This window comes from Geotrypetes seraphini, chromosome 10 (assembly GCF_902459505.1).
Source record: "Geotrypetes seraphini chromosome 10, aGeoSer1.1, whole genome shotgun sequence".
In the NCBI taxonomy this organism is placed as follows: Eukaryota; Metazoa; Chordata; class Amphibia; order Gymnophiona; family Dermophiidae; genus Geotrypetes; species Geotrypetes seraphini.
Genome location: NC_047093.1, coordinates 67,908,886 through 67,930,576, shown reverse-complemented (window position 1 = coordinate 67,930,576; position 21,691 = coordinate 67,908,886). Strand labels below are relative to the sequence as shown.

At 42.0% G+C, this 21,691-nt stretch overlaps 1 protein-coding gene across 6 annotated transcripts in view; it reads right to left on the bottom strand.

Annotated features, from left to right (window-relative positions):
- The window catches only part of GARNL3 (GTPase activating Rap/RanGAP domain like 3), a 564,903-nt gene that overhangs the window by 8,925 nt on the left and 534,287 nt on the right, over window positions 1-21,691 (bottom strand). For all 6 annotated transcript variants that reach the window (XM_033962150.1, XM_033962147.1, XM_033962149.1 and 3 more), the window contains one exon: window positions 20,229-20,364. In XM_033962150.1, coding sequence (XP_033818041.1) covers window positions 20,229-20,364 — 136 coding nt within the window. The remainder of the gene's footprint in view (window positions 1-20,228; window positions 20,365-21,691) is intronic.

Here is a 21,691-nt window from a genome sequence, read left to right as displayed (position 1 = left end):
AATAGCTATTTTTCAAATGAAATGCCCAGCTTCTAAACAAACAAACAAACAAAAATAACAGGGACATGAACAGCTGTCTGGAATCATTTTCAGAACTATGATCAAACAGACATCCCTGCAGAACAGAAGAATAGACTAGTGGTTAGTGCAGTGGGCTGTAAACCAAGAGAGATTGGTTCAAACATCACAAATCACAGTTACTGGATGCTAGGGTCCGCCTTGGGGGTTAGCGCCCACGAAAAGGATCTGGATGTCATTGTAGACAATATGATGAAACCTTCTGCCCAATGTGTGGCGGCAGCCCAAAAAGCAAACAGGATGCTAGGAATTATTTAAAAAGGGATGGTTAACAAGACTAAGAATGTTATAATGTCCCTGTATCATTCCATGATGCGACCTCATCTGGAGTATTACATTCAATTCTGATCACCTTATCATAAGAAAGATATAGCGGCACTAGAAAAGGTTCAAAGAACAGCAGCCAAGATGATAAAGGGGATGGAACTCCTCTCGTATGAGGAAAGACTAAAAAGGTTAGGGCTCTTCAGCTTGGAAAAGAGACGGCTGAGGGGAGATATGATTGCAGTCTGCAAAATCCTGAGTGGAGTAGAACGGGTACAAGCGGATCAGTTTTTCACTCCATCAAAAATTACAAGACTAGGGGGACACTTGATGAAGTTACAGGGAAATACTTTTAAAACCAATAAGAGGAATGCATTGCCAGAGGTTGTGGTAAGAGCGGATAGCATAGCTGGTTTTAAGAAGGGTTTGGACAATTTCCTGGAGGAAAAGTCCATAGTCTGTTATTAAGAAAAACATGGGGGAAGCCACTGCTTGCCCTGGATAAGTAGCATGGAATGTTGCCATTCTTTGCATTTTGGCCAGGTACTAGGGATCTGGGTTGGCCACCGTGAGAATGGACTACTGGGCGTGATGGACCAGTAAGGCTATTCTTATGTTCACTATAACTCTTTTTTTTTTTTTTTTTTGTAAATGTGATCCCTCCAGGACCTGAAAAATACCTACTGTACCTGCATGTACACCACTTCAATAACTTTCAGGCTTGCAGGTATGTTATATATTTAGGTAAAGTAGGTATTTTTCTATTTCTGGAAGGCTCAGAATTATTATTATTATTTTTTTTTTAAATCCACTTAAGTAGGATTTGATTGGTTTTAGATCCCTAGTTTGTGCGAAGTTAGGACAAAAACCTGTAATGAAAAACTTGCACTGTAACTATGGCAAATTTCAACCATAAACTATATATTATGTATATTGGTATTAGATCCCTAATATGGGTTGAGTTAGGATAAAAACCTGTTCTGGAAAAAATTTGTATTGTAACTATGGTACATTTTAACCTTTTAACTGTATATTATGTACAGTATGTTAGCCTGTAATCCATTCTGAGCTCTACCAACTAGGACAACATAACAAAACATAATATTTTATTGAAAGGATCTACCAACTGCCTCTAACTGTTGCTCTTCAAGTTAGATCACATCACTGGTGGCTAATTTTCAGATGGTCATTGTCTCTGATATTCTTAATCTTGAAGTCTAGTGTTTTTTGGACTGAAAAGTTTAAAGGAGTCTTAAGGAAGACAAAATGGTTGGCATTGGTTGTTTGGGAAGTCGGTAATCCCTGCGGACAGCAGATGTACAAAATTTTATTTTTTTTTTGTTTCCTAGAATTGGAAAATCTGAGAATTTGTTTTTCTTCTCTACATCCTGTTGGATTGGGATTTGGTGTGGAGCTGAACCAGTGATACCCAGCGCTGTGGTGGACCCGGGAGGAGCAAATCTGGAGCAGTAAATCTGGAGCAGTGTTCCAGCATTCCTAAACTAAACTAAGCCTTAAGTTTATATACCGCATCCTCTTCATAAAGATAGAGCTCGGCACAGTTTACAGGAACTTTAATATAAGGAAGGAAAAACATAATAAGAATTAGTGATTATAAAGAGGGTAGCGAGATTTACATTTTTGAGAATAGCCAAGTTTTCAGATGCTTTCGGAATAATTGGAAAGAGCCCAGATTCCGCAGCAGGGCAGGAAAGTTATTCCAAAGCTCAGTGATTTTGAAGAAAAGAGATTTCCCTAATTTTCCAGCATAGATAGCGCCTTTTAATGAGGGGAAAGATAGTTTAAGTTTTTGGATGGATCTGGTAGTGTCAGGTCTCGTAGAATTCCAAGATAGTGGAATTAGGGGAGGAACAATGCCATGCAAGATCTTGAAAGGTAGGCAGACACATTTAAAGTGAACCCACATTTAAAGTGAAATTACTAGAAGCCAGTGAAGTTTTGAAAGAAGCAGGGAAACATGATCAAATTTACTGAGTTCCAGCACCCTTATGAGCCAGCACACTTATGAGCCAGCGGGCTCGGTCTTATGCAAAGGAGCTGACTCTCAGCATCTCAGGTAATAGTACCCAGGGGCATTAAGTGTGACAGCTGCAGTAAGTAAAAGAGGGGAGGCAGACCAGGAAGAAAACTCTGTACCCAAAGAGCCGCACTTGGGTTTGTGTTTTGTTTGACTTTACAGGATGGATCCCATGCAGTTTGCAGCCTGGTGGGAGGAAGAAGAGCATCGTACTCAAGAAATGACCCAGAGGATTATGTCAGGGCAAATGGACTTGTGGAGAGCAGATCATCACACCCAGCAGAAGCAGCATGAACAACTGACCAGCTTGTTAAAGGGTCAAGTCCAAGCTATTGTGAACCTTCTGCAAGGACTGCAAACCAGACCTATCAGCATGTCCAGCCATGGTCTGGTAGGAGCTCCAGTTGAGGAGCCAATCAAACTGTGTAAAATGATTGTGCAGTATGATATGAAGAATTTTCTGCTAGCGTTTAAAAGAATTGCTAATGCTGCACATTGGCCGCCTAACCAATGGATTCTTAAATTAATACCCTGTCTGACAGGCTTTTAGAACTCTCAACCCTGAGCAAGCTGTAGATTACACCACCATCAAGTATACAATCCTAGATTACATGGGGTACACTCCTGAATTTTATACAACACAGTTTAAGGGATCCAAGTTGGAAGACAAAGAGAGAACTAAAGCTTTAGCCCAAAGAATGAAAAGATTAGAAGAGAGGTGATTAGGCTAATACCTGCACAACACACAGTCGTTATCAGAAATTGTAAGGGAGCAGTTCCTTGAAGCGGTACCTAGGGTACTGAAAGAATGGCTGCTAAAGCAAGGTGTGTTCCCACTAGGACAGACCATTAAAGTAGCAGAAGCATATATGGAATCCATAACCAACCTCATACACTACAATGTAGCAGGAGAAGGGAGAGCGAGCACAGCTATGCCTATAGAAACTGGACGAATCCCTAGAAATGCTAAGAAATAGCGTAACCTTGACTCCTGAGGCTCATTCAGTTCCCTCTAAGCTGAGCAGGAGTCCTCCACCCACAGTCTCACCAATAGAGGGTGCTGTTTTACTGTCACATTTTTCAATTGTGAGGAACAGGCAAGTTCTGCAGGACTCCAGGGAACATACCTGTCCTTAGCGACTGAAAATATTCCACCCCCTAGTGGTAGCAATGCAGCTGGAGGACACCTGCTCAGCTTAGAGGGAACTGTTGAAAATGTATTACATGTGGGAAGAAAGGTCACCGTAGTGCTCAGTGCTGGCTAAAATTGACTGGTGGGGAAAACAAATCCCAAGGGCTTAACCAGGGAAGGATTATATCATCCCTAGCCTTGTAGAGGGTATTCCCGTTAAGGCCTTAGTGGACTCCGGCTCCAACCAGTCCATAATATCTAAACCACTGTGGGAGCGGATTTTGGCTAAAAGGGGGAAAGGAGCAGTCACCTCTACAGGAGTATCTAATATTAAGTGCATACATGGCACAACCAGGCCCTATCAGGTACACCAAACCCGGTTAGAATACCAGGGGAAAAGTCACAACCTCAAGGTGGCCATGATGCCACGACCACCCTACAAAGTAATCTTAGGGCAGGAATGACCTTACTTCCAAAACATTATAGCCAAGATGCAGGGGATTTCCTCTAAGGAAGCCAGGGAATCCAATAAAATATGCAAGAAGTTGCTGGGAGAGATATTTCCTTTGGAGGCAGACTTGTTAGAGTCCCCAGCCACTAAGGATAGGAAGTCTAGTGCTCAGAAGCCGGCTAATAGGGAAGCTCATAATATCCAGTGGCAACTTCTTTATGTGACATGGACACGTTAGTATGTTTTGTTTTGCTTTCTGAAGAAGTTTGATGAGTTGCATTCCAGTGCATTTGCAAAATTTTATTTTGAAGCTTTATCCCTGAAGGGAAATAATAAAGAACTTGATTTTGGAGTTTCATTTTATGTGGACTCCTTTCATTTTGGAATGCAATCTCCCATTGGTCACTCCAGCACCTGCTCGGCTGGGCTGTGGTGAGGGAAGGGCTTGGTTCCGGCTGACCCTTTGCCCCGCCACACCACATAGGGGCTACAGCTCTTTCAGCCTACTATCAAACCCAGGTCTGTGATTTCTCTAGTCTCTTGCATCTACTGCAGACCAACTGGTAGAGGCTAATGTGCAATTTAACAAAAATAAAGTGTCACTTTTAAAATGTAAATTGCTGCTAAATTTCCTTTTTTTAAAAAATATCACTGACAAAGTCCTAAAGATAAGAATAGACACTATGATAAAGTCAGACAAATGGCATATGGCAATTTTGTGTTACAGCTTTTTCTTTGGTTTCATGGTCCTGATAAATATAATTTCCTCCTCACTACTGGCTCTTTTATATTTCCCTGGCATCAACTCTTCTCTGCTGTAAGTTTAATAGCTAGGGCATAGTCTTCAGTTTACATCATTAACACAAGAGGGCAGAGGCAGCCTGCTAGTATCATGGATGGAACAGACACAAGCAGAAACCTGACTCAAGTTCCAGAAAATGCACAAGAGCTGCACTGTACCGAGTTTAGCTCTGGGAAACCTTGCACTGAACAGTACTATCGTATTTGAATCCAGTCCTGTTTGAAGGGGTAAAGGTACTGTCAACCTTTATCTCCCTAGATAGCAAGGAGACTAAAAAGAATCTGCTACATAGCAAATACTACAAATGGCATTTCATGCATACTTTTTAGCATCAGAAGTTTCATATGCAGTATAATTCTGAAATGTGAAAAGTTGTGACATTGTCTATAGCAGTGATTCCCAACCCTGTCCTGGAGGAACACCAGGTCAATCGGGTTTTCAGGCTAGCCCTAATGAATATGCATGAGAGAGATTTGCATATGATGGAAGTGATAGGCATGCAAATTTGCTTCATGCATATTCATTAGGGCTAGCCTGAAAACCCAATTGGCCTGGTGTTCCTCCAGGACAGGGTTGGGAACCACTGGTCTATAGTACTTATTGTATTTTCATGCAGATAGGGCCAAATTCTGTAAATGGAGCCTAACTCGATAGGCACCATTTATAGAATCACACCTAATGGCGCCTAAAACGACTTAAGAGCAGGTATATTAAGCTAGGGTTTTCTTGGCCTAATATACCGGCGTTTAAGGTAGACACCTACTGGCGCCTAACTCAATCCATGACCAAACTCCACCCCTAACCACAATTACTTGCTGCATATCATGAGGTGGTAGGTAGGCACCTACTGATTAATTTTTAAATTGTTTTTAAATCAGTTTTAAATGGTGCTTTCAATTAACAGTGCCAATTAAGCCAATTCAAAAAATTAATTTAGGAGCCTAAATTGGCAGACAACGACAATTTAGGCATCTAACTTCAGGAATCGTTTATAGAATCAGGGCCATAATGTGCATGAAATACATGTTTTTAGAAATCACACACCCCGCCCCCTGTGAGCTATAGGCACGCTATACTGGTGCATTTTTAATAAGGTGCACTAATTGCAAAATTAGCACTTTTTTAAGGCTCTTTCTTTTCAGGATTTTTTTTGCAGGTTTCATGCACTAATAAAAATCTAAAAGAAAAGCCCCTTAATAATAAATGTGTTAGTTTGCCAGTTACCAAGTCTTAGAAAAAGAAACTGGCATAGCACATGTTAATTCATGGGCACTTTATACCAGTTTATTTTTACATGCGTTATATGGATTCTATCGATGGTGCTCAAAGTTGTGCATCCAGTTTGCGTTTGCAATTTAATTGAGTAAGAAGCTAATTGGTCTCAATAATTTGGTCCTATCAATTAATTCTTGGCACTAATTGGCAACAATTACAAGTGCATCTTGCTAGGCACTAGTCTAAAAAGATGCATGCATAAATCTTTTTGTGCATAATTGAAAAGTGGGTGTAGTTATGGGAGGGACATGGGTGGGTCAGTGACAGTCACTAAATGCATGCAGTATTATAGAGTTTGGGGGATCTGTATTTAATTTACATGTGAGGATTTACACCAGGTTTCAATTGGTGTAAATTCTCGTGCCCAAATCTGAATGCCCAACTCAGAGCACTTTTTATAGAACAGCGCTCAGTGCACAATTTTTTTGGCACTCACATTTGGATGCTATTTATTGAATCTAGTGCTACGTATATATGTAAAAATACAGTTTATTTTGCCGATACAAATACCGGTAAGTTGGCCTCAGTGAACTAGAAAAAAATAATCATCACGTAAAGGAATATGCTCATTTAAATTTTTGTAGTATTACATTACATTTTCCAATATTTCTATCCTGCTCATACAGTTCAAAATGGTTTATAAAATAAGAAGCTGGATACAACTAGTCCAGGAATCACAAAATCATAGGTCAAAAACCAAACTTAGGATAAAATTTGATCAATTAGATAATACGTATGAGTTTCTTAAAAAGCATAGTGGAAAATATTATAGTTTGTTATCCTGGTAATATGTAATGGTAATCGTATATTCCATAGTTTAAGAGCACAGTATAGGAAAGTAGATGAAAAAACTCTCTTTAACTTTACACTTTGGTTAGATGCTATTGACTCATATGCGAGTCCTAGTGACTTGATGAATTACAGATCTAAAAAGAAATCAGTTTTGTGCTAGTCTGGTAAGGTTCTCCAGTGTCACCCCCATGATTGTTTTCAACATGCCAGCCATCTGATTGCAGGTTGCCCTCTTCACCTGGTTCCTTCAATCTTCCCAAACATGATGTCCTTCTTCAATGATCTTTCTCTTCTGAAGGTATGACCAAAATAAGACAGTCATAACTTCATCATTTGGGCTTTGAGTGACATAGCTGGTTTGATCTCTTTCAGAATCAATTCGTTAGTTCTTCTGGCGGTCCATGGGACATGTCAAATGCTTCTCCAGCACCAAAGCTCAAATGAGACAATCTTCTTTCTGTCTTGTTTCTGTAGTGTCCAGCTTTAACATCTGCAATTGACCACTGAAAATATAAGTATGTGGACAAGTCTGATCTTCATTTGGAGTGTTATTTCCTTGCCTTTGAATTCTTTGTCAAGAGCCTTCATTGAAGAGCGACCAAGTGTTATTATTCCCTGCTAGTTGCTTCTTTGTTTACAAAAAATCCTAGGAGTTTGAAATTCTTTACAACTTCTATCACCTTCAAGCTCAAAATCTTCATAATTTTCAGCATTCATGACCTTCATCTTGTTTATGTTCAATTCTAATCCCACCTTTACTTGATGGAAATATTAGTTTTAGTCTAATTCAAGTTCCATAATGGGAGAGGAAACCAAGATGGCGTCCTAGACAGACGTGCTGAACATGGCTCTGGAATGGAAAACTTTTTCTGCTTGCTAATTACTTCTAAGAAATTACCTCAAGATGGGCGTCTTCTGCTTTCCCTGCACTGTCCATCGAGAGGTTTGTGATCTCAGCATGACTCCTTGGAACCGGTGCTGGCAGTGAGGTGGCTATGCCGGGGCTGAATACAACTCTCAGCCCAGAGGAGAGACTTTTGCCCTCAGATCCAGGCATGGAGAGGCTCCCAGAGTCATCAATGGAGCCAGTCAGTAGTATGCTTGATGGAACATCGAGCGGAGGGTACGATCGGAGCCAAGAGGGTGTAGATGAGAGAAGAGCCGCCGCGAAAGATTGCCCAGAGTTAGCCTCCGGAGACTTGGATCTCTTGGGAGCAACAGGTAGATAATTAACGTTGGATTCCTTTGATGAGGAATTGAAGAAACATTAGAAAGTCTCTCTCTTTCCTATAATAAAACCTACCTAAGTCTAACTAAAAAAAGTCTTCAAAGACTTCAACTAATTCAGAACACTGTGGCCAAGTTGATCTTTGCAAAACGCAAATTTGACCATGTTTCTCCACTTTTGTCCAAACTCCACTGGCTCCCAATAATTTTCAGGGTTCATTTTAAATGCTCCTGCCTAGCTTTTAAAATCCTACAAGACATCCTCCCTCCCCTAATCCCACTATCTTGGTACTCCTCGTTGTCCTGACAACACCAGGCCCACCCAAAAACTTAAACTATCCTTCCCCTCACTAAAAAGGTATCCTCTATGCGGGAAAATCTTTCTTCTTCAGAATCACAGGGCTTTGGAATAACCTTACTACCCCACTACGGAATCAGGTCTCCTTCCAACTATTCCGTAAGCACCTGAAAACCAGGCTTTTCACAAAAATGTAATGCTCTTTTCCCCCCTATACTCAACCACCAAATCCAATGTGTTATACCTTCCTTTATTAAGCTCTTGAAACCGTGCCGAGCTCTATATTCATGGAGAGACGATGCGGTATATAAACTTAAGGTTTAGTTTAGTTTAGTTTACTCACATAATGCTAGAATCCATCTGGGATGCAGTTGCTTGTTTAGAGAAAGTATTTTTAGGAAATAAAGCGTTAGTGGATGTTTCTTTACAAGAATGTAAGACACGTCTAGTCACCCAGGAGGCAAAGAACTTTGAACTGGAAAGGAAAGTTGAAGAAGTGCAACAAGATATGAAAATGTTTAAAACCAATTCCTTAGTGTTTGGAAGAGGATATGAGGGTTTAAAGAACAAAGTGGAGAAGTTAGAAAATTACACACGGAGGTTAAGCCTTTGTTTTGTTAATTTTCCTCAATCAAAGAAGATAGCATCTATAGAAATGCTTAAGAAATATCTAGTGGAAACTCTAGGGCAGGGGTACCCAAAACATCAATCGTGATCTACTGGTCAATCGCAAAGGCAATGTCGGTAGATCGCAGAGCCAGTGTTCTCCCTAGCATCTTTAGCATTCCCCCATGGTCACTGTCTCACCTTTAAAGTACTGTAATTATGGGAGCCTGAAGAGCGAATGTAGCAGGCTGCCGTCAGCCTCTAGCACGTTCCCTCTGCCGCGGTCCCGATGCCGTTGTGAGTGGCAGGTTGAAGTTCCTGATCATGCCAGCGATAAGCTAAAGGTACGGTGGTGGGAGGTGAAGGGGCCATGACTAGATGGATCCTATGACTAGATGGCCCCTTCACTTCCCACCCCCGTACCTCTAGCTCTTCGCTGGCATGATCAGGAAAGTCAACCTGCTGCTCACACCGGCATCGGCTCTCTCTCTGACGTCACTTCAGAGTTCCGCGCCCAATACTCTTCACTGAATCCTTCCCTTCTATGACTGGATAATCCCTCCTATATTCTGTCACCTCCCTTTCCACCCCCTCCCCTTTATTTTAACTTTGTAAACCACTTAGATGACTATGTGCATGCCCTTAGCAGTATATTAAATGCAAATCAATCAATCAATAAATGTCCATCTTATTCTTGCCTTAGGTCAGTGGTCTCAAACTCTAACCCTTTGCAGGGCCACATTTTGGATTTGTAGGTACTTGGAGGGCCTCAGAAAAAAATAGTTAATGTCTTATTAAAGAAATGACAATTTTGCATGAGGTAAAACTCTTTATAGTTTATAAATCTTTCCTTTTGGCTAAGTCTTAATAATAATATTGTCATTTATAGCTAAAGATAAATATGATCAAGAAACTGTTTTTTACTTTTGTGATTAAGATAAACATAACGAGGGCCTCAAAACAGAACCTGGGGGGCCGCAAATTTGAGACTACTGCCTTAGGTGATTCTTTTCAAAAAGGTGGTAAATAAATCGTAATAAATCAATAAATAAAATAATTTAAAAACCCTATTATTTTCAAAGGTTGGGATTTTGTTCTGGGACTTACACATCCCACTTACATTTGACTTTCAAGGAGCTTTTTGGGAGACTAAATTGATCTAATGTTTAAAAAAATTAGTTGCAGGGATACCCACTGATTGGTTGGAGTTTTCTCAGGAAGGAAGCAGGGAGATTTTGATGAGAAAGTTTATTGGTCCTAACTTTGAATTCTGGCAGGAAAGGTTGTTGGTTACAAACATATAACCCAAGGGGAGTTCCATCCATCACTGGGCAGCCAAGAGGGGTTCTTAATAACAAAAAAAATCTATCTATCTCTTGTGCAAAAACCTCTTTTCTCCCGTTGAGTATATCTTTGGCATTTAAAACCTGGCTGTCTTTCTGTACAGAACAAAGACTGCATCTTCCCTTTGAACAGGGCTTCTTTACTTTGAATTGCCTTTAATTTGTGCATAGCCAAAGACATGAAAAAGAACATCCTCAAACAATTTAATCAGCCCGAGGCTTGGGGAAGGGGTTGTCACATTCTGTTAGAATCTGACAGAACAGAGAGATTGTGACACATAAGCAAAAAAGCTGCCTTCATCCAGCCTTGTCTGGTCTGCCGTCAAATCATTATGGGAAACTCCATGCTTTTGCTAAGCTTTATTCATATAGTTAGATATAGCCACAGATGTAATCAAAGTGTCTCTTGAATTTTTATAACAGAATGTAAGTAGAATGTTTCTTTTAAATAAATGCACAGCTCAAGACAGCAAATCAGTGTGATGTCCTGAGGTGGTTTTCCAAATCTGTAGGAAAAGTCTAGTTGTACTTAGGGTAGAGCTTCCCAAACTGTGGGTTGGGACCCCAAATGAATCATAAAACCTACATTTGAAGTCTGACCTGGGTGAGCTCTCCATGTGGGTATATGCATGTGTGTGGCTGTGATCATGTTTTTTATGCATGTAGTTATATTTCACTTAAACCAACAAACCTTTTCTTTTACTAAAGCCGGCAGCCTGGGTCGGCGTAGTAAATGCTCTGGTGCCCATAGGAACTGAATGGGCATTGGAGCATATGCTGAGCAGCACTTGGCTGCGTGGCTTTGCAGAAGGGGGCCAAAATTAAGCACACATCTTTAAAGAAAACATTTAAAAAAACCAAAAGATATACTGTACTCTTCGCAACTTTTCTGCCATAATACCTTAATATTTTTCCCAATATTCTTCACATACTTCTTTCTGAATTCTAGAAAAAAAAATCCATTCTATCAAAAATCTGCAGGAGCCTCACAATAGTTTTATGTACTAGGCTTTTCCATTTAACAGCAAAGGTTACATGCTAGAACTTCTTTGGCATCCTTTTAAAGGCCACTGTATCAAATGTCGATCTTAAATGAGAAGGAAGACCATTCCACTCAACAGGGCCAGATAATGAAAAAGTACTTTTCCTTGTCTTCTCAAATGCAGTTGATTCAGTGGGGGAACTGAAAGCTTGCTTTGGCTCATGTATCTTGGGGTCATGGCCACATATATACCACATAAGACTGATGTAAATTTAATTAATCCAAATCCAGTCCAATTGCTAAGCACCGATTTAGGGGCTTATTTACTGAAGTATATTAAAATACAGATTATACAGATCATTTACTATGCGATTCATTCACTAAATGCAATTGTGTTACCAGTGTACCCTCCCACTTCACCCCTACCCCATGTGATTAAATAATCCCTTTTCCTTAGCCACACTCCACCCTCAACGTCTGTGATTAAATAATCCCTCATCCTCAGCCACACCTCAAATACTGTGTGAAGTTCTGGTCGCCGTATCTCCAAAAAGATATAGCAGAATTAGAAAATGTACAGAGAAGGGCTACAAAAATGATAAAAGGGATAGGTCGATTTCCCTATGAGGAAAGGCTAAAGTGGCTAGGGCTCTTCAGCTTGGCAAAGAGACTGCTCGGAGTGATATGATAGAGGTCTATAAAATAATGAGTGGAGTGGAAAGGGTAGATGTGAATCACTTGTTCACTCTTTCCAAAAATACTAGGACTAGGGGGCATGCCATGAAGCTACTAAGTAGTAGATTTAAAACAAACCAGAGAAAATATTTTTTCACACAGCGTGTAATTAAACTCTGGAATTCATTGCCGGAGAATGTGGTGAAATTCAGTTAGTTTAGCGGGATTTTAAAAAGGCTTGGATAATTTTTCTAAAAGAGAAGTCCATAGGCCATTACTGAGATAGCTTGGGGAAATCCACCACTTATTCCTAGCAGCATAGAATCTGTTTACTATTTGGGATCTAGCTAGGTACTTGGTACCTGGGTTGGCCATCGTTAGAAACAGGATACTGGGCTTGATGAACCTTTGGTCTGTTCCAGTATGGCAATTCTTATGTTTCTTCCTTGACTGGGCAGCGGAGATGGATCGCCCCAGGCACTGTCTTTGTAGAGGCGCTAGCACCTCTCCTCCTCTGCCTACGGTCCTTCCCTGCCCCTCCCCCACCGCATATGCACCTTCCCCCATGCTTCCAACTCCTTGCCGGTGTGAGCAGCAGCTCCAACCTGCTGCTTGCACCAGCCTTAGATACTGCTTGCACTGGCAAAGTTAAAGAGGTGCAGGGGAAAGGGAAGAGGTACACCTGCAGTGTGTGTGTGGCAGGGTGCCACCTTCTTTGGCACCTCCTACTCTCGCACACCACTGACTGGGACCTTACATCCTTATAATATAGTGGGTGCCATGCTCCTTCTTCTTTCTCAGTCCCAGGAAGGGATCCAAGCTTAATAATAATAATAACTTTATTCTTCTATACCGCCATAGTCGTGAGACTTCTAGGCGGTTCACACTGAAGAGAGCTGGACAGTCAGCGAGTTACAATATGTAGAAATCCGGGATACAGTATGTAGAAAACTTACAAAAAAGCACATAGAATCTTAAAAAAGGCCCGAGATACAGCATATAGAATCTTACAAAGAGCATAAAGAGTCTTACAGAAAGGTAGAGAGATACAGCATATAGAATCTTACAAAAGGCAGAGAAATATAGCAAGCAGAATCTTAAAAAGGCGGCAAAATTAATATTAGGCATTTCAGACTTAAAAACAGGAGTGGATATATGTAGTGTTAGGTGTAGATACTTTTTTAGGTGGTGATTTTGTTGAATAGGGCAGTTTTTATGGCTTTTCTAAAGGCATTATATGTCAGTCTTGCTCCATTTATGTAGCTGTCTAACCAGTGTTGTTGTTTGTTAGCTTGGTACATAAAAGTTCTATCCAGGAAGGTTTTGTGTCTGCAGCCGGTAATGCTTGGGTATGCAAATAGGTTGCTGTTTCTGGTTTGTCTCGTAGGGCTGTATAGAGTGAAGTGAGGTAGCAGGTAGGTAGAAGCTAGTCCCCAAACCAGTTTGAAACATATGCAAGAGAACTTGAAAATTATTTGTGCCTCCATTGGCAGCCCCAAAGGCATGTATTTTGGGAAAGAGAGGTTGTAAAAAGGGTAATAACTTGGAGTCTCTGTGCCATAGGAGCCCCTAAGCAGAGTTTCATGGCACTTGGTCTAGCTGGCTGACTTCATAGCTTCTGTTTTGGGTCCTGGCATGCCTAACACCAGCTCTGCCAAGCCCCAGTATCCTATCCCCCCAAAAGCCTGGCAGGAGTTCTGAGCCCTGTGTGCTCCCATGAGATTATAACAGTGGCACTGAATCCCAATGCTCCCTCGCCTCTCATCTCCCTATCAGAATTTATTATGCAGGTCTACCTTATCTTGCTAATGCCTTCTGTCAGGATTGGGAGTGGGAGGTGGTGATTTGCATCAATGCATTAAGGACTAGCAGGGACAACTAAAACAAGAGGTCATTCAGAAAAACTGAGAGGAGACAGATTCATAACGAATGCAAGGAGGTTCTTCTTCACTCAGAGGGTGGTGGACACCTGGAACGCGCTTCCCGGAGAGGTGATAGGACAGAGTACAATTCTGGGGTTCAAAAAGGGACTGGATGATTTCCTGGAAGCAAAGGGAATAACAGGGTACAGATAGAGGTTTACCTTACAGGACATTGAGCGAATAGGGTATGGATATTTTAGGTTAGGTAGGGAACACTTTCAGGTCATGGACCTGGGGGGCCGCCGCGGGAGCGGACTGCCGGGCACGATGGACCCCTGGTCTGACCCGGCAGAGGCAACGCTTATGTTCTTATGAGCCATTTTACAAAACAGTGGCAATCCCTGGTTACGAGAGTGCTGCAGAAAATTAGCAGAGAGCCCCCAGACAAGTGACTTAACCTGTCAGCAGCTGTTTCTGGCCAGTTAAATTGTTTTGCATATCGACTAGGTTATTTCAATGCATCCTATAGGAAAGCAGGTGAAAAACACATTTTTCAATGATTTCCTAATCCTTTTCTAATGTTGAGGCCTGTTCAGTCTTAAAAGCTCACAGACTGCAAGATCTTTTAGGGGCTCCTTGAAAGGTATCAAAGCCTGCAAAGACTCTCATATCCTATCCTTTTCTCTGGATAGTTTCAACATGTAAGACCGAGGAAATGCCCCTGCTATTCCCCCCCCCCCCCCCCACTGTGCTTAAGCTTTAGTTCTGCTTTGATGGTTCACAGCCTTTGGCTTTATGCTCATTTGGACTGAAAGAAGTCCAGAGGTCTATTGAGCCCAATAAATCACTTTGCCTCTGACTACACAAGCAGCTCCGGTAAATATTTAGAGATGAAAGGGAATGTAGCAGTTTCAGCTCTGCAGCACACAGAACTGCCACACTGAGGGGGGCAAGCCCTTTTGGTTACTTTCATTGATTTATTATACAGAGTTTCTAAACATAGACATTCGCTTTGACATTCAAACTTTATTGAAAAACCACGCTTCCTTGTATTTTGTGCGGAGTCTCATTTATCACATTTTCAAAAGCAGCATTTGAAATTTGCATGAGACTCAGTTCCCTACACAGGAATGGGGCAATTCTATAACCTAGATCAGTGTCTCGTAATCTTTCTTGAGCCGGGGCACACTAAACCTAGTGTTCGCAGCTTGAGACACCCAGAAGTGCGCGGCATCGCTGCCGTGATGACGTCATCATGTCGACGTCAGCGTATGCACAAAGGCCCTTCAAATGGGCCCTGCGTGGCAGTGGGGAGTGCCTGCAAGGAAAAGGGCCGGAGAGAAGGAGAGGTGCTGGAAGGGGAAAGCCGACAGTCGACCTAGCGTCGACGATTCGGAAGAAGGTATCCCGTGAAGATACTAAGGGGAAACAAGGCTGGGAAGAAACAAGGGACAAATTATAAGAGTCAACTAACCCAGAAGAGGAGGTTAGAAAGATTGTAGCAAAAGAGAAGACACTAAAGACCGAAGTACAGGGAAAGGAAATTAAGACAACAAAATGCCAGGATCTAAATTGCATATATACTAATGCAAGGAGCCTAAGAAACAAAATGGGGGAACTAGAAGCCATGGCCAATGCAGAGGACATAGACATCATTGGAATCTATGAAACATGGTGGAATGAGGAAAGCAAATGGGATACAGCACTGCCAGGGTACAAGCTCTATCGCCAGGATAGGTCAGGACAGAAAGGAGGTGGAATAGCCCTATACATAAAAGAAAGCATGCAATCGACAAGAATGGACACAGCAGAGATGACCAACATGCTGGGTAGGAAAGGACCTGAAATAAAGATGGGCCTATACTATCGTCCACCCGGGCAAACCGGAGATATCGATGAAGAAATGGAAGCCGAGATGAAGCGAGAATGCAAAAGTGGTAACACGGTTATTATGGGAGACTTCAACTACCCCGGGATAGACTGGAGTCTTGGAAGCTCAAGATGCACTAGGGAGACAGAATTCCTGGAGGCTACACAAGATTGCTTCATGGAGCAGCTTGTTAGAGAACTGACGAGAGGAAATGCCACTCCGGATCTAATCCTAAATGGGTTAGGGGGACCTGCAAAGGAAGTGGAAGTAGTGAGACCATTGGGAAACAGTGATCATAATATGATCAAGTTCAAGGTTGAGGTAGGAAAAACGAAAGGAAAGAGAACCATAGCGACAACTTTTAATTTCAGGAAAGGCAACTACGAAGCAATGAGGGAAATGGTAAGGAAGAAACTTAGGAATACTTCAAAAAAATGGCACATGGTAGAACATGCCTGGTCTTTTTTCAAGGACACAGTGAGCGAGGCGCAAAATCTGTATATCCCCAGATTCAAAAAGGGGTGCAAAAAGAGTTGAACAAAAGACCCGGTGTGGATAACTAAAATAGTGAAGGAAGCGATAGGCAATAAGAAAAATTCATTCAGGAAATGGAAAAAGGACAAAACTGAGGGGAACTGGAAAGAGCACATGAAGTATCAAAAAGAATGTCACCGTGTGGTTCGAAAAGCCAAAAGAGAGTATGAAGAGAGGCTAGCCAGGAAAGCACGAAATTTCAAACCGTTCTTTAGATATGTTAAAGGGAAGCAGCCGGCTAGGGAGGATGTGAGACCGCTGGACGACGGAGACAGGAAGGGAGTGGTGAAGGAGGAGAAGGAAGTCGCGGAAAGACTTAACATGTTCTTTTCATCTGTATTTACAATCGAAGACACAACCAACATACCAGAACCTGAGCAATTCTTCAATGGAAATCAAGCAGAAAAATTAACATCCATGGAAGTGAGCCTTGAAGATGTGCGCAGGCAGATAGAAAAACTAAAAACTGACAAATCCCCGGGTCCGGACAGAATCCATCCAAGGGTTCTGAAGGAATTAAAGGAGGAGATAAATTTGCAGTAAATGCAGTAAATTTGCAACCTATCCCTGACAACAGGCGTGATCCCGGAGGATTGGAAGATAGCCAACGTCATGCCCATCTTTAAAAAGGGATCAAGAGGTGACCCGGGAAACTACAGACCAGTGAGTCTGACCTCGGTTCTGGGGAAAATGGCAGAAGCACTGATAAAAGAAAACATCGATGAACATTTTGAGAGAAACGAACTTCTGATAACCAGCCAACATGGTTTCTGCAGGGGGAGATAATGTCTAACTAACTTATTGCACTTCTTCGAAGGAAATAACAAAAGGATAGACAGAGGCGACCCCATAGACATCATCTACCTAGATTTCCAAAAAGCCTTTGACAAGGTGCCTCATGAACATCTACTCCAGAAACTGAAGAACCATGGGGTGGACGGAGACGTACATAGATGGATCAGAAACTGGTTGGCGGGTAGGAAACAGAGGGTAGGGGTGAAGGGCCACTACTCGGACTGGAGGAGGGTCACGAGTGGTGTTCCGCAGGGCTCGGTGCTCGGGCCGCTGCTATTTAATATATTCATAAATGATCTAGAAACAGGGACAAAGTGTGAGATAATAAAATTTGCGGACGACACCAAACTATTTAGTGGAACTCGGACTAAAGAGGACTGCGAAGAATTGCAAAGGGACTTGAACAAATTAGGGGAATGGGCGACGAGATGGCAGATGAGAAATGTAAAGTACTGCATGTGGGAAGCAGAAACCCAAGGTACAACTATACGATGGGAGGGATGTTATTGAATGAGAGTACCCAAGAAAGAGACTTGGGGGTAATGGTGGACATGACAATGAAGCTGATGGAACAGTGCGCAAAGGCCGCTAAGAGAGCGAATAGAATGCTAGGTATAATCAAGAAGGGTATTACAACCAGAACGAAAAAAGTTATCCTGCCGTTGTACCGGGCAATGGTATGTCCGCATCTGGAATACTGTGTCCAATATTGGTCGCCGTACCTTAAGAAGGATATGGCGTTACTCGAGAGGGTTCAGAGGAGAGCGATATGTCTGATAAAAGGGATGGAAAACCTTTCATACGCTGAGAGATTGGAGAAACTGGGTCTCTTTTCCATGGAGAAGAGGAGACTTAGAGGGGATATGATAGAGACTTACAAGATCATGAAGAGCATAGAGAAAATAGAGAGGGACAGATTCTTCAAACTTTCAAAAAATGAAAGAACAAGAGGGCATTTGGAAAAGTTGAAAGGGGACAGATTTAAAACAAATGCTAGGAAGTTCTTCTTTACCCAACGTGTGATGGACACCTGGAATGCGCTTCCAGAGGACATAATAGGGCAGAGTACGGTACTGGGGTATAAGAAAGGATTGGACAATTTCCTGCTGGAAAAGGGGATAGAAGGGTATAAATAGAGGATTACTGCACAGGTCCTGGACCTGTTGGGCTGCCGCGTGAGCGGACTGCTGGGCACGATGGACCTCAGGTCTGACCCAGCGGAGGCATTGCTTATGTTCACTGGCTGATTGCCTACAGGACATACCTCTCTTCATGAGAGGCACGTCCTATAGGCCAGTGTTCTTCAACCTTTTTACACCTATGGACCGGTGGAAATAAAATAATTATTTTGTGGATTATCAGATGAAGAACACTAGATTAAATCTAGGTCCTCCTTTGATACAAAAAAACCCCAAACCCTGCTCCATCCTTCTTGGCCTTAAAGCACCAAGTCGGGAATATGGTTCAGGGGTTTAAATCCTATCCCGCCAATTACACAAAGAAAATAAATGACCCCCCAACCACCACCTGAAAAAAAATATAATGATGATAGGAAGGGGGCAACCATCGGGGAGCAAAGTTTATTTACAAGGGGTGAAAGTAAACCTGTGAGAAGTGCACCACAAAACGCAGAGCCTGCTTCACAGGAAATAGTAGGGAGAGAAAAAGAACCTGGCGTCCCTTTATATATCAATATGAAAAAGATGACGGTATGATAAGGCTGACATCACTTGCACAGCCCATGGGACCAAGTAAACTCAAATTTAAGCGATGGGCACAAAAGAACAATGTTACAAAAACTGCTAACTTTGTACTGCGCCTGGGGGCTGAGCAAGTCACCCCTCCCTTGGCACCAGCCACGCATCAGGCCCAACTCAAGCAACTAGGCATACACTAGCTCCAATACCTTAGTGGCACACTTTAGTTTCTTTGCCCGTACCCAGCTCATTGCATGCGCCATCTCTGCACAGACCGGCAGGAAATTTTTGCGGACTGGCACCGGTCCACGGACTGGTGGTTGAAGAACACTGCTGTAGGCAATCAGCTGGAGCCAGCGCCTCTCCTCTTCCCCAGTGTGCCGTGGCATACCTGAAATCTCAGGAGGCACAGCAGTTTTTAAGCTGATAAAAACTAGGGGCTAAATTAACACCAGATATTCAATGCCACGCAATACATGGCCTCCAGCAATGACTATCCAAGTATCTGTGGTTACCTAGAAGTTAATCAGCATTGGCTGATGTTGTGCCTCTTTGCTCTCCTTACTTAACCCATTAGTGGCCCATTTGCCCAGTTAAGTGCCAGCTCCACCCAATCTCTGCTCCATCACAAACCAGATAATGCCTGGGCAGTCACAGGCAATATTCAATGGCACTACCTGCTTAAATGCCACTGAATATTGGCAAACAATCAGTTGATCAGTGCTGCACGCTTTCACACTATCAAAGAGGTTTTTTTGTATAGTTCATTGATAAATAAACTTTTAAAGTATAATAAATAAGTATCTGGAATACAAAATACTTTAGATTTTTATGACCTCAGCGGCTACACTCCAGCGTCATATTTCATGTAAAGTTGGAGTTATATCGTAGCCAGCCTCCTCATCGGTCATTGTTTAACTATCTTGTGATAAATAAATAAATTAATCTTAATGAATTCTTAAAAGCCCAAAGAGACTTATCTTATATAGAAAACTTGGGGCTCTGACATGAATTCAGTGTTTCACCAGAGCTGTCTCACATCACTATCTCCATGTTGGTCTCAATAGCTGAATTCACGTCGGTCATAAAAATCTAAAGTATTTTGTATTCCAGATACTTATTTATTATACTTTAAAAGTTTATTTATCAATGAACTACACAAAAAAAAACTCTTTTGATAGTATGAAAGAGTGCAGCACTGATTGACTGTTTGTAATTATTGATTAGCTTCACTCATAAAGATTTTTTCTACATTTTTGAGGGCCAATACAGACTGAATATTGGCAGACATCTCTCTTGTCTGATTAAACGCTTTTCAGTTTTGACTCCTGAAAACCTAGATACCAAGCACAGTACTGGAAGATGTTGTCATCTTGGAATTTTTTATTTCTGTCTTTGGCTCTATTCAATAGCTGCATCATTATGTTGGTGGCAACTTTACATTTCTGACTCTCATCAAAAATGTCATAGAAAATTGTGTGTCGAGCATATGCAGGATATATTTTACCTTCACCAGGGGACGAGAGGAACACAGGCATGTCATAGCCAGTCGGCGTTTGAGGAGAGCTGTGGGAACTGGTATCCTTCGAACTGCTGTTGGATGATGAGCTGACGGCTGCAGTAGCTTGAAAATAAATATCTGACTGAAGAGGTACAAGAAGAGAAGAGCAGTATGATTAAGTCGCCCAGATACCACAGAAGACAGAAATTTACTGAGACCAAGCTACAGGGATGTTCATCTAACTGAGAGTTGTTTCACCATGCACTGCTCTCATAAATACTTGAGTTGGGTCTCCGTACAGAATTGTAGCTTTCCCAATTTATTGCTGATTGACAACAATACCACGAGAACTCTAAAAGTAAAGACACTGACCCTTTTCTGAGTATTTTCTCCTCACTGGAAGCTGATTCCCTTCATATCGCAATGCTATTAATGCCAATTAGTGGAAACTATTCTTTGTGTACTGAAACAGATCCAGAGGCAGGGTTAGTGTTACACCTCTTCTGTTCCGAGACAGCTTGAAACACTTGTCTATACAAATAAGATTTTCATTATATTTAACAAATCTGTTCTAACCCAACTGTAGACGCAAATTAGTTTGAATTATTGGAACCTGGGACTGTTCTGTTCATGAGAATTACTGATTACTTTAGGTCTCTAGTTTCAGTGGCATTCCCTTTCTCTGGATAGCTAATGTAGAATATACCGGTAGTTGTGGCTAGAAAGAAGATGTCTCCTGCACAGGAACTTGATCTACTGTATGTAAACCAAACCAAACAGAGGTTGGATCTGCTGTAACAGGAGCATTTACTTTTAGGGGCCTTTTCATTAAAGCTTTACACTTCCTGAGTGGTAACTATAAAGCTTGCACGAGGAAAATCTTTACTGCAATATGTGCAGAGACAGATATTTTGGAGGTGGTAAAGCACTTTCACAGCCTACAGCCCAGCTGTTCTGGGTAGGTCTGCTCTTATTATTGAAAGCTAAGCAGGGTCAGGCCTGGCTAGTACCTAGATAGGAGACCTATGTTGGGCAGCAGCAATATAGTGAAGCTGCACACTGCATAGAAAAAAAAAAAGCAGTGACAAACCACTCCTGTACTCTGCTGTGAAACATCACAGGGTGGATTCCTCACAGTGACCCATCAACAGTGTGCCAAACATTGCACACAAGATAAATGTGTGCTGCCACTTTCAGGCCTTCCCCTTAATGCTCTGAAGGTGTGTGTGTGTGGGGAACTACCCTATTTCACTTACAACTCCTTGTGCTCCTGCTGGGGGAGGGGACTCCCCCACTACACTGAAAACTCCAAAGACAGGAAGGAGAAAGGGAGTTTTCAGTGTACTGGTGTGGGGGGGGGGAGGTTTCGCCTCCCCCCCAATGGGAGCATAAGGAGCTCCCTCAGAATACAAACAGAAAGGCCTCAAACTGGCAGAAGCGGCGGCACACATTTGTCCTGTGTGCAAATG